At 53.0% G+C, this 12091-nt stretch overlaps 1 protein-coding gene across 1 annotated transcript; it reads right to left on the reverse strand.

Moving 5' to 3' along the window:
* Window positions 1-6045: 6045 nt before the first annotated feature.
* On the reverse strand, window positions 6046-9096 carry LOC104075942 (protein Wiz-like; the record flags this gene model as incomplete). Its single annotated transcript, XM_009576611.1, has 2 exons — window positions 6639-9096; window positions 6046-6411 (listed from the first exon to the last, which is right to left on the reverse strand). Coding segments are annotated over exons 1-2 (2824 nt in total), but the record flags the coding sequence as incomplete, so codon positions are not given.
* Window positions 9097-12091: the final 2995 nt, after the last annotated feature.

The raw sequence follows: 12091 nt of genomic DNA on the forward strand, positions 1-12091 counted from the left end.
GGGAGGAAAATCAGAAAGGCTGACACAAAAGGAGAGCGTGACCTGAGAACCGTAACACAAGGAGGGTCCTCAGGGCACGTTAGCGCGGGAGAGAGGTGGTGGTACCTCCAACCCTCTCCAAACTCGACGGGACACGGCCCTGAGCAACCTGACCTGGCTTTGAAGTTGGCCTTGCTGGCAGCCGGGTCAGGTATGGACCTCCAGAAGGTTTTTCTAACCTCTGCTCATCTGCAATAAACGCAGCCACCGCGGGACGCGCGGGCGTGCTCCTCGACAGAAGGGAGGACGAAAGGCCATGTCCACAAAGCGTCTCAATTCCTTCGCAGAGGGCAACCACAATTAACCAGAGGAAGCAAAGGTCAGGATGGAAATTGGAGCTGCTGCTGAGCTGTGCTGAGGTCTTCGCTATTGAGTCAAAGTGTCAAGGAAGAAACGAGGCTCAAAAAAACCCATAAAATCTACAATAAACGTCCTCTTCCAACCCTAGTTGTGCTGGTGGAAGAGCCTTCCCCTTCTGATCTCCTCCAGCCTCTCCACAGTCTCTTGCTGAGGCTCAGGCTGTGGTTGTCCCCATCCCAGGCACCACAAAGTCACAGGCTCCTCCTGGCCCTGACCGTGCTGGCTCAGACACCCTGGATAAAAAGAGGCGGGGGGAGGAATCGAAGCAGCTATGGAGTCTCTGCCCGCTTGTATCTCTGAGCAGACCACACCAGGGTTCCCCCTGGGCACCCTTAAAATCAATTTTGGAGACCTTGACACTCAGACCCCGTCCCTTTTTCACTCATTGTCCACTGGAAGGAGCTCTGTGTTCTCCACATTTCCTGCAGTGCAGCCCTGCAGAGAGGGATCTGGGGGCTTTGGTTGATGGGAAGCTGAACGGGAGTCAACCATGTGCCCTCTCGGCCAAAAGGGCCACCCATATCCTGGCGCAGTATAGCGCTTGTCCCACATCTTGGTGTGACCTCACCTTGAGTCTTGTGGGCACTTTGAGGCTCCACAATTTGAGGAGGACATAAAAATATTAGAACGTGTCCAAAGGAGGACCACAGAGATGGTGAAAGGAGTAGAGGGCTTGTGAGGAGCGGCTGAGGATACCAGGGTTGGTCAGCCTGGACAAGAGGAGACTGAGGGGTGACCTCATTGCTGTCTACAACTTCCTCGTGAAGTTGTGGGGAAGAAATGGAGGTGCTGATCTCTTCTTTTGGGTGTCTGGTAGTAAGATGCGAGGGAACGGCTTAAAGCTGCGTCAAGAGAAATTCAGATTGGCCATTAGAAAAGAGTTCTGCATGGAGAGGGTGGTCAAGCACTGAAACAAGGGATGAGGTCATGGCCCCAAGCCTGTTGGTATTCAAGAAGTGTTTGGAGAATGCTCCTAGATATAGGGTTTAACTTTTAAGTTGCCCTGTGTGGAGTCCGGAGTTGGGCTTGATGATCCTCATGGGTCTCTTCCAACCCAGGAGATTCTAAGAATGTTCCCTTCTTTCTGAAAACTATGCTCTAGAGAGGGAGAAGACACTCTTCAGCTAAGGCAGGACCTTGGGCATGGTAGGGGCAAGCCCCACTTCTAAGTCCTCATCTGGGGGCTCAACACGAGAAGCAGCAGATGGAGGTGTTGGAGAATCATTCCCTAAGCTCATGCCATTCAACCGACCCTCTCCTCCTCCTAAAAACCTGTGCTGCATCAGATGTGCTCCAGAAAGAAGGACAGACCCTGTCTTCTCTGGCTGTGCGTGGGGTGGAAGGCCAACCAGCAAATGAGTATTTGCTCCTCTTCCTAGACGTGGTGAAACACCACTATTGCTGCACAGGAGCAGAGCCAGAGGAGAAATCCAGGTCTAGCAGAAGACCTCGCAGTTTGGGACAGTAAGAGAGACCATGGGGAGTTAAATCTGGAAAAAAAAGGGGAGGAGAAGAAGAACAGATGATGGTGCCAACCCTGCGAAAGCAGTCTGGGGGGCAGAGCAAGGTGAGGCAGGCTACGAGGAAGGAGAGCTGCGAGCCGTTTTGAGGAGGATGCAATTGCCTAACACTTCCCAACGCCTGCCAAGAAGCGCCACGTGTTCTCCGAGGCGCCTGCCAATAGGTTCGGAGCCAGGAGATACACAAACAGCCTCGCTAACGAGCCGAGTCGGATTTTAAGGAGGCGGTTGCAGCAGCAGGGCACACCTTCGCCCGTCACAACATGCGGGGAAAGCCACCGCTGAGCACAGGGACCTTCCCGGAGAAGCCACCAACTCCACTGGGGACAGCTCAGGAGCCAGTGGTCTCGCAGAAAAGGGAAGGGGGGGAAGGTTTTCAGACTTTTTAGTTGTTCAAAACCGAACCAGAGTGAATGTTGCAACCCTCGCTACGTCACAGCCCGTCCTGGGACGGGCAAGAGCCGAGATAACCCTCCTGCTCTCCGCAGCACTGCAGCCGGGACGTGTCTGACGTTGAGCGCGGCACTTCAGGGAGGGTTCAGACATATCGGGGAGGGAATCGCGAACAATCGAGGGTCTAAAATCATGACCAAAAAGGGGAGATTGAAAGGTCTGGGTCTACAGAAAAGCATAAACTGTTGTCTTTGCTTATGGTAGGTAAAGTGAACAGTAATGGATTTAGATACTAAAAATACCAAAGAGCCCATCGGCTTTCTAAGGGTGAGGACTGGTGACAGCAGCGTGGGTGCCGAGGGCAGGGTGGAGTCTCCATCAGAGCCCGGAACAGCCAAGTTCAGGTTGGTTTAGGTACCGTGGACTTGCTTGGAAGCAGCGAGAGGGAACAGGTAACCTCTGAGATCTCCCCGCTATCTCAAAACATCCTGGTTTTGCCACAAACGCTCCCATCTAAACAACCAGCACCGCCAAGTTCAAGTTCTCGCCGCAGACCCAAACGCCCACTTCCTCCCTTTGACTTTTAGTTTTGCTTAAAGAGGGTTTTTTTGTTTTTAAACAAGCAGCCAAGGGTATGAGACTGGCAAGAGCTAACCCAGCTCTTCTGCTCCGCTCACCGGCAGAGCAAGCGCATGTTAAACCCACAGCCCTTTCCCAATGCCGCTCTTCGTTTCTTCTCCGCGTCCCACCTGCAAGCAGCTCCAGAAAGGAATGCTCAGGTCTTGCGGTGATTTGATTACAAGCCCAAGAATGGGGAAGCACCACCATGCTCACCGAATCAATCTCCCGGCACCCAGACCTGAATCCTCCACCTTCGTTTCCCACTGTGGCCTCATTAGAAACCATGAACTGCAGCCGGCGCAGAAAACAGTTCACAAAATGCTCCCCGAAAAGGGGATTTCTCCCTGCCGGCCCCTGCGATGGAGGGTTTCAGTTAAGGTTCTACCGATATTCTTAGCTCTTAGCAGCTCGAGAGGCATCTTGCAACGCTGGCAGAGACCTTCTGGCAGTTCACGTGTCTGGAAATGGAGAGGAAGGAAGCAGTTTGCGGAGAGCTGCCTGCAGATGCTGAGCTGCGACACTGTCCCGGGGCGCGAGCAGCATCGCTGCTCCCACGGCACGGGGCTGCCGGCACCGCGACACAGAGCCACCGGCAGAGACGCCGCCAGGTCTGGTGCGGTGCCACCGCTGACTTTTCACGAGATCCTCCTGCCATTATAACTTGCTAACAGCCTTTATCTCACTAATGTTGCTTAAAACCCTCTATAAATCACGGAATTAGCATAAAACACTAGCAGATGTTAACACTAAGCAGGTGCCCTTAAGGCAGCTCCTCGCTCCAGCCTGGGAGCAGCGGTCGAGCTTTTGGCACGGCCGCAAAGATCCACGCAAGAAGCAGGCAGCTCGCTCGAGCTCTCACGCATCTCACGAGTGATTTGAAGAGACACAAGGACAAGTGGGATTAAAAAAAAAAAAAAAAAAAACAAAAACGGCTAAAATCCTCCCGGCTACAGATCTAGTATCCCCCATCTCCAAACCCGCTTCAGTGTTTGCTCAGCTGCTTCCCCGCAGCCATACCCAGAACAAGAGTTAAATAAATATTGCAACGCAATGGGCGCCACTTCGTTCTTAAATCCGTTGCGACAGATACTTTCAGCACGAAGCCAGAGCGCCCTGAAAGCGTCATTTCGGGCTGAAAGCAAAACAAGGAGGGTTTCGACTCACGGTGAGTCGTGTCGTCTCCATGAGCGTAACTAAGAGACTTCAGGCTTGGATTTAAATACAAAAGCTGTCCACTGATCGCTATCTCCACGTGATCCGCTGTGCATGCTTTGGTTACACAACAGGTTGCTGGGCCGGAGATTTTTAAGCTTTCCAAATTTACCCGTTTTCTTGGCATTGTCCCCCAAAGACACGACTCGTAAGGAAATACTGAGCACGCAAGTTTATATCCAGGAGCGCGGCTTAAGGGGGTGTTTGAGCGCTTGCTCTTGTGCGGGTCATGCTCACCCTCCGCTCATCCCACGTGTCCACCCTGAACCTTATCCGGGTCTAAATACAACGTTGAAGCAGACCAGAATTAAGCTCTAATTCAACTACTTTTACCTAGTAGGACAATTCCCGACCCGATTTCTCCCTCCAAACACCCACCGGCATTTCAGGGCAACTGGAGATGGGCACAGCAAGCAGCAGGAGATGTTCCCACCCCTGGGCCAACATCACACGCTGAAAAAACTTGAGTGACGTTGCCCGAACCGATAAGCAAGATCATATTTCAAGACGTGACCCATTTTTTTTTTTCTTTTTCCTAAAACTTCACATTGGGGACATTTGATATTAGATCTGCTGTGTTAAGAACTGCATTAACCTCTTCTCTGATGAGCAATTGTTACTGAAGGGTGGCCGCACTCCTTCACCGAGATACTTTCCACCCTTTGTAACTACAGAATACACGAGCCCTAGTTCTTAAAACAGCAGTGCTATCTATAACGGCTTGTGCCAGTGAATTTTGGGCACCGAGAGACCTAAAAATTGCCAAGCGATAGTCACAGTCAGCAGGAGCATCCAGCCATTGGCAGCAGAAACCCAGCTGAGCCCTCCAAAACACCTCTCGTTGGCATCAAACACCACCCCAGGCTGCTAGCTACTCATTCTCCAAGGTCTGCCATGCCAAGAAAGAAGAGTTTGGGTTTGTTCGTATTTTAATTTGTGTTCGTTACACTCGAGGCTCGTTCCAAAGAGCAGCCAGGCATGTGGAGCAGTCTGGAGAGCCGGGATTACAGGCTCTTTCATATTTCAATTAAAGGCAGATAGCTTCTCGCTGCAGGGATGTATCTAACATAGGATTAGGCTGAGCAGAACCTAACGAGAAGCTGCTTCAAGGACTTCAAGATGCTGCCAGAAGCACCAAGTGTCAGTAGGTGGTTGTTTGCTTCCTAACGCGCAAGCAAGATTTTAGTCTTTGGAAGAATGGTACGTTGCAAAGGTTTTGGTGCAAACTCAGTTTTTTGGAGCCTTGCAGGGGAAACCTGGAAGCTGTTTGGGATGGGCTCTGCTCTGGAACCGATGATCCCATGTGAATAATTTGGAGCTCCATTGATGGAGGGAGACCAGCTCAGACTCAAATCCATTTGGGAAGGACCCTTTACACTCCCCCCCACGGTAACATAATACCTACAGAAAATAAGCAGCCGAGGGATGAACACAGCTCCCCAGGTCACATCCTGCCTTCTGCGTGGCCGAGCGCTGCCAGCATTGACCAGTACCAGTGACCACGCTCTTCTCCATCCCTCCGGCCACACTCTGCCCCACGATTTGCAAAGCTTTAGGGGTTTCCCTAATGGAAACCTCGTTCCTAAACACGACACTTTTCAAATGACAAAGCCCTAACGTCTAAAGCACAGCTCCCCGGTAGGACGCGACCCCTCCATCCACCCCTCAAGAGACCGCACTGCCCGGCTCTTTCATCTGCCGCATCTCCATCCGCCTGCCCTAAACCAGCATCAGATTTCACAGGACACAGAGTGTCAACGATGGAGACTGATAAATCAACAGCAGGTTACGGCGATTAAACCCTTCCCTGTAAATACCCACCCTCCAGCAAGGAAAAAAAAGACGGTTTGGGGTTAGCAAAAGGGTTTCTGGCTTGCATGGGGCGTTGGGGGACACTTACCATCTCTGTAGGATTGCAGGGACTCATCCCCCCAGGACGGGGGGAACGGGGACAGAGGAGACCGTGGAATGCTGCACTCGGACATGGGGGTCATGCTCTTGCGAGGCACGAAGCCGTGAGCTTCCCTCTCTCGGCTCGGGGACGAGGGCTCCGCTCCCATCGCCGCTTGCAGCATCGGATGCTCCGATGAGTTGGCCAACAGCTCCTTAAGGATGTTAATGGGTGAGATGGTGAGTTCCCAGTTGGTAATACCAAAGTCTCTCAGGTGGGCTCTGGCGTGGCTGGAGAGACCCGCTCGCGTGTCGAAACCGGCCCCGCAGAATTCGCATCGCATCAGGCTGAAAGTACTCGGGTCAAAGTTTGCAACTGCGGAAAGAAGGACAGACAGTCAGCGACGCTGCTAAAACCCCTGGATCAGGTCTCCGAGGTGGGGGTTTATCGCACCTGAGACAACCGCACGGCACCGGTTGTGCCGTGGCCACCACGGTTCGGGTTGACCACAGTACCATACGTACCCAATTCTTGATGGGAGGAGAAAACCCCATCGATTAAAACAAGAAAATAGAAAGCACAGTGAATTGAATACATACTACCTTTTTTCTTCTTCTTTTGGAAGGAAAATTTTTGCTCAATAGCTTTCACTTCTTCCGCCGAGATGAAATGACGGACGTTGTAGCTCACCCCCACCCTGTTGAGGTGGCCCCGCACGTGGTTCGCCAGCCCGATCCCATTGTGAAACCTGTCTGGGCAGTAGGGACATTTCCTCTCCTCATTCTTCAGCATGGGCGAGTCGGAGTCCAAGAGGTCATCAAGCTCCAGAGGACCCTCCAGAGGAGAATCCAGTAGGAGCATATCCAAGGGAAGGGGCTCTTCCATCAGGAATTCCCGGGAAGGGAGCGTTGTTTTCTTCTTGAGCGGCTTCCCCCGGGGCCGCTTCGTCGCCTTGGGGTGCAGGTTCACCTCCTCCAGGAGGACGATGGGGACCATCTTCCGCAACTGCTGCTGCTGCTCCTCCGAAGCTATCGAAGAGTCCGTGGCTTTCAAGGTGTCTCTGAACGTCCTCTTGAGGTCCAAGGCAGCTTGAGGGATGGTGACGGGTTTGATGCCTCTGTTCTCGCTCAAATCCATTTCTGTGGTTATGGAGATCTCCTCTTCCATGCTCCCAGCATCGTTGCCCAACATCCACTTGTGCCTGAGCTCTTCCAACCCCATCGGGTGGCTCCTGAGACCATCGCCTTCTCCTTCAAGGTGCTGAGCTGCTGCTTTTTTTTTCAGCTGCTGCAGAGCAAACTGGGAATAAGCTTTAGCGGAGGGAAAACCGGACAATCCCAGGTTTTTATGCTGGGCAGCGTATGGAGCTGCTTTCCTGGCATGAAACCCTGATGTCTGGTAGTCCTTTTTACTAGCCCCGTTGCTTTTGTCGAGTCTCGGGTGAGTTAGGGCAAAACTGTGGACTGCTTCGTAATGCGATGTGCCTTCTCGGTGAGGTGGAGGGAAAAGCCGGTCTGCTTTGCCGAAATAATCTGTCTCTGCAAACCGACCTGGCCTGGCTGGGCTGTAGGCATCTCTGCTAGTTCCTGGTTGATTGGGATCATCCTCATACACCTCCGTGTCCCAGGAGAGGTGGGAATGGGCGTATTTCATGTGCTCCTTGAGGATGTTCTCGTTGGGGGCCGGGAAGCTGCAGAGCATACAGGTGCTGAGCCCTTTGCTGCTGCCGTGAGGTGGTACCTGCATCTGCAGGGACATGTGTTCATTTGGTTTGAAGTGTTTGTAGATGCTGTGCACGGGGCTATCCCGTATTTCTCCGCTGCCCGCGCTTCCAAAGAGATTCATGTTCTTTGCCCCTTGGTCCTTCCTCTCCTTCACGTGCATCTTGGCGTGCTGGACAAAGATCTTGGAGGAGTTTGTACCAAAGACACACTTGGGGCACTGTAGCCGGGCTTCCCGACCTTCATCTGGAAACTCGTTCAACTTCTGGATCTCTTCGATAATTTTTTCCCTAGACTCTTGGTGGAGTCGTTTGTGCTGTTCCAGAGACGTGGGGTCTCCAAAGGCCCATCCACACTCATTGCAGCAGAATTGACACTGCCCTCCCAAAGTATCTCTGTCTTGGTCCCTCCCTGGTCCACGATTATGCTGGAGCATGTGATCCATCAAATGTTCCTTTTTCTTGAAGTAAATGCTACACTCGATGCAGGTGTACACCGTAGGGTCCTCCTCCGGACCCAGCTCCTCTTTCCCCTGCTCCTCCAACAAGACGCTGCACACGTAGGGCCTCATCTCAATGTCATAGGAGCTGCAGGGAGCAGGCTCCAGAGACATCAACGGGATCCGCTCCACCGAATCTTCAGCATTTACCGTCCAGGACTGTTTGCCGACGCCGAGGTCCGCACCGAGCTGAAGACCCGGCTTCTGTATTGTCCACTCGGCCGTGTTGAGCGGGTTGATCTCGCCCAAGTCCGAGTCAACCATCAGCCCCTTCCTGTGGGACGAGGAGCTCTCCAGGGATTTGGACTTGCCGAGGACAGGGTTTAGCGTTTTTCTGAACACCGTTGGAGTCAGCGGAGGAGGCACTTCACGCACAGCCTGTCCCCGAAAGGGCAAGTTGGTTGCTACATCTGTCGGCTTGCTTATGTCTTTGTAGTGAGGACTTGGGCTTTTGTTGGGTCTAGAAATCCAGTCAACCCTCTGGATTCCCCTCTTGTTTTTATCTAAGTGCTCTTTGCTGAGGCCTTCAAGTTGCTTTGGTTCATTTTTAAGATATTTCTCTTCCCCGCCGCCAACCGATGCCCCCGCACAAGGGCTGGGCGTCTCTCCTGCTGCCTTGCCACCACCCAGGTCCTCCGAGTCGCTCTCCAGTTGCTCAGGATCCACCTGCACAGTATTTACAACCTGGGGCTCCATGGCGAACGCCGACTCCTTTATGCACCGTGCGTCCTTCGAGTCCTTCAAGCCAGAGAGTCTCTCTAAAGTGCTTTCTTCTCTCCCATCGGCCACTCTCGTCTCCAGGGAGGAGGTGTCCCAGGTCACGGTGCCAGACACGGTCATGTTTCGCAGGTCTAGGGAGCTCCTGGCATCCGTTCTGTACAAAGCCTTCTTGAACTCCAAATGCTCTTCATTTGTGGAGCTGCAAATAAGTTTTGAGAGTTAATAACCGGTTAATGGGATAATACAAACATTTCCATTTACAAAAGGGTTGTCCTGGAACCAGAGCGAGCCTGCGTGGTGTTATGACATAACACAGGCTGGGAATTTCAGGGTGGCTCCCATATCGCCCCAAATATTAAAGACTTGGGACAAAAACAAGCCCATCCCTTCCCACCCTGCCCTGGCCATGTGCAGCTAGAATAATTTCTGCATCTTCTTCTGGGCTTGCTCCAAGCTTGTTTCAGCGATGGCTGTATCTGCTCTCTACGGTGGCTCTTCCACGTTTATGCCAGGCACAACAGGAGTGTTGGGTTCCCATCACATCATCACCAATTCCTGCCTTGGGCCAGAAGTTCTCTTTTCCTCGCTCCACCCCACTCTCTGCTTCTCCTTCCCTTTCCCTTGCTAACTCCTCGGCGTGCTTGGACATCTTATTGCGTCCTTCTTACCCAGCTCAACAGGAATATTTGCTCTTAATAATAACGCTTGTCACTATCAGGCCAAAGAACAGGCCAACGAGCTCTTCAAAGTTGCATAAAAACAGATTTAAGTGCCAACATGGACCATACCAAAGGTCTCTGGGACCAAAGGATGGTTTGTCTCCATGATTAAATGAAAGTCCCTGGGTGATCCCTCTCCACAGCAGGAGTGGGAAGTCTTTCTTCCCTGTGCAGAGACCCCAAGTCACAGTGGATCAAGGTTGTCCCTCCCCATCCTCTTCCAAACCCTCAGCAAGGACCCCAAAGCTGGGAAGACCCCATCAAGCAGCTGGAGAACATGAGCCTCCATGGGGTGAACTCTACAGTGGGATTGGGTGACCCCATGCCACTCAGACGGGTGCCACGGGTACCACCACAGCACCGAAGACATGTTGGGTGTTAGAGAGGGACCAAGCACACCCATGGGCAGTCCCAGCCTGGTGGTTTTGAAAGTCCTACATGGGGCTTGGAGGCTTTTTCCTGGAAGAAGAAGGGACATGGTGAGGGCCATGAGGGTGCAACAGAGGCACATGATGTTCTCCGAGATGCCTCGAGGGATTGGAGACATGTGCATGGGACCAACAGTTATGAGACAGGATCTACAGGAGCCTTAAGCCCTTCTGCTGGGGTCGCGAGAGACTTGGTGGGGAAGCAAAGAGCCTCGAATGGTACCAGATCCCCACATTTAGGCTTCTGAACAGGGGCCCAAGAGACCCAGGAGCCCCAGAGTTCCTGACAGCAGCTTCGCAGGGGTTTGGCAGATGCCAGCTCTGGGGCCGAGCAGACTCGGGGTGCCTGCTGAGCTGCGAAGCGAGGCAAGACTCCTCCGCGTCCCCATGTCTGTCCTAAGGATGCGACCCAGCTTCTGTCCTCCACAGCCAGCTTCATGCCCGGCTTCTCCCTCTACGCAGCACCCGTGGCACGGATGCACGCCACCAGATCCTACCTTCTGCTCCCTGCTAAACCATCCCTAGGGAAGAAACCTGCCAGACCGCAGAGCCCGACACCCGGAGAAGCCCAGTGACTTGAGAACTCATGCAAGGAGCTGCTCCAGGGCCAGTAAAACACTATCTCGCGGGTCAAGTTGTGCTGCTGGGAGAACAAAGCGCCTTTGTTGGAGACAGCAGGGCTACCAGTTCCACACGGTTCTCAGGCTGCCTCTCTCTCTCTCCTTCTTTTTAAACCTATTTATTTCCAGCTTGTTCCTGGAAAAAGCCAAGTTTAGGGGCAAACCGACCCTCCCACCCCACCGTGCTCGCCCTCCCAGCTCCAAACCTTTCCCTAGTTTTACTCGAGAGAAATTACTGCAGACTGGAGGACGGGCTCGCCATTGTCTGTGGCTTGATATCAGGGAAATGTGATTCCCATATGCACCGTAAACCCTGCAAACGTTATTAAAAATAACTCGCTAAGGAAACCGCTGGCCCAGGAAGGATCAGTCAACGGCAGATACTAAAATAAGCCCATTAAAACGTGCTGGGCATTGGTTGCATGGCTAAACAGGCTAAGACAGAGAGCGATTCTGAGCCAGGTGCTGGTCCCCAGTGCCACGAGGGACAAGGACCCTTGCCCTGCACGAGCCTTGGGCTGGCACCCCAAAATCTGCCTTTTCCAGAGGTATTTGGGACACCCCTAAGCAGCTTCGGGACACCCAACGCAACCAAATCAAGCATCCGCGTCCCAGCACGTCTCTCTCCCTCACAGCATGGACAGCCCCAGCAGCCCTGAGGGGAACTGGGATGCTCCGAGGGGAACCGGGATGGCTCCGAGGGGTAATTTAGGGTAGGCAGAAGCAGGGTGGTTTGTTGGGAAGCAGGACAAATGAGATGAATTAGAGCAGCCAACACTTCTCTGCAGCGAGGGGACTGTACTGGCTGGCTCCGAAGGGACCTGCTGACGTCCTCGGTGGTGGGACAACCCTCTTCAGGGACAGCCAGGGAGATATTTTGGGGTTTTGCGTAACTGGAGTACTATTAGCAAGGGGAAGACGGGCTCCTGGGCACTCCCCACTCTGCGACATTCCCTTGGGAACTTACCCGAGTTCGGTCCTGTGAGCTGTGGCTGGGACGGCACCAGAGAGGGCAGGATCAGGCTCATCTGCAACAGAGAGGAAAGCTCCAAGGTCAGTGCCCAAGTGAGGCTTCTTCAATGCAATTTGCAATAAAGCGATTTTTTTTTTTTTTTTTTTTTTTTTTGGGGTGTGTGTGTTAAAAAAGCTTTCCCAGCAGATAAACCCCCTCTGCTCGTGCTGCCCGTCCTTCCCTCCTACAGCCGGGTCCGGATTACAGGAGGATTTCCGAGCCACACTTAAGAGGGTTTAATCCCATGTGCAACTATTTGATGTATAATCGTTCCTGCAGCTAAGCAGTTTAACGGGAAGATGCACACGCCGCTGGCCGCGCTCCCGCCGCCCCTGC

Source organism: Fulmarus glacialis, unplaced genomic scaffold (genome assembly GCF_000690835.1).
Source record: "Fulmarus glacialis isolate BGI_N327 unplaced genomic scaffold, ASM69083v1 scaffold13994, whole genome shotgun sequence".
NCBI classification, from domain to species: Eukaryota; Metazoa; Chordata; class Aves; order Procellariiformes; family Procellariidae; genus Fulmarus; species Fulmarus glacialis.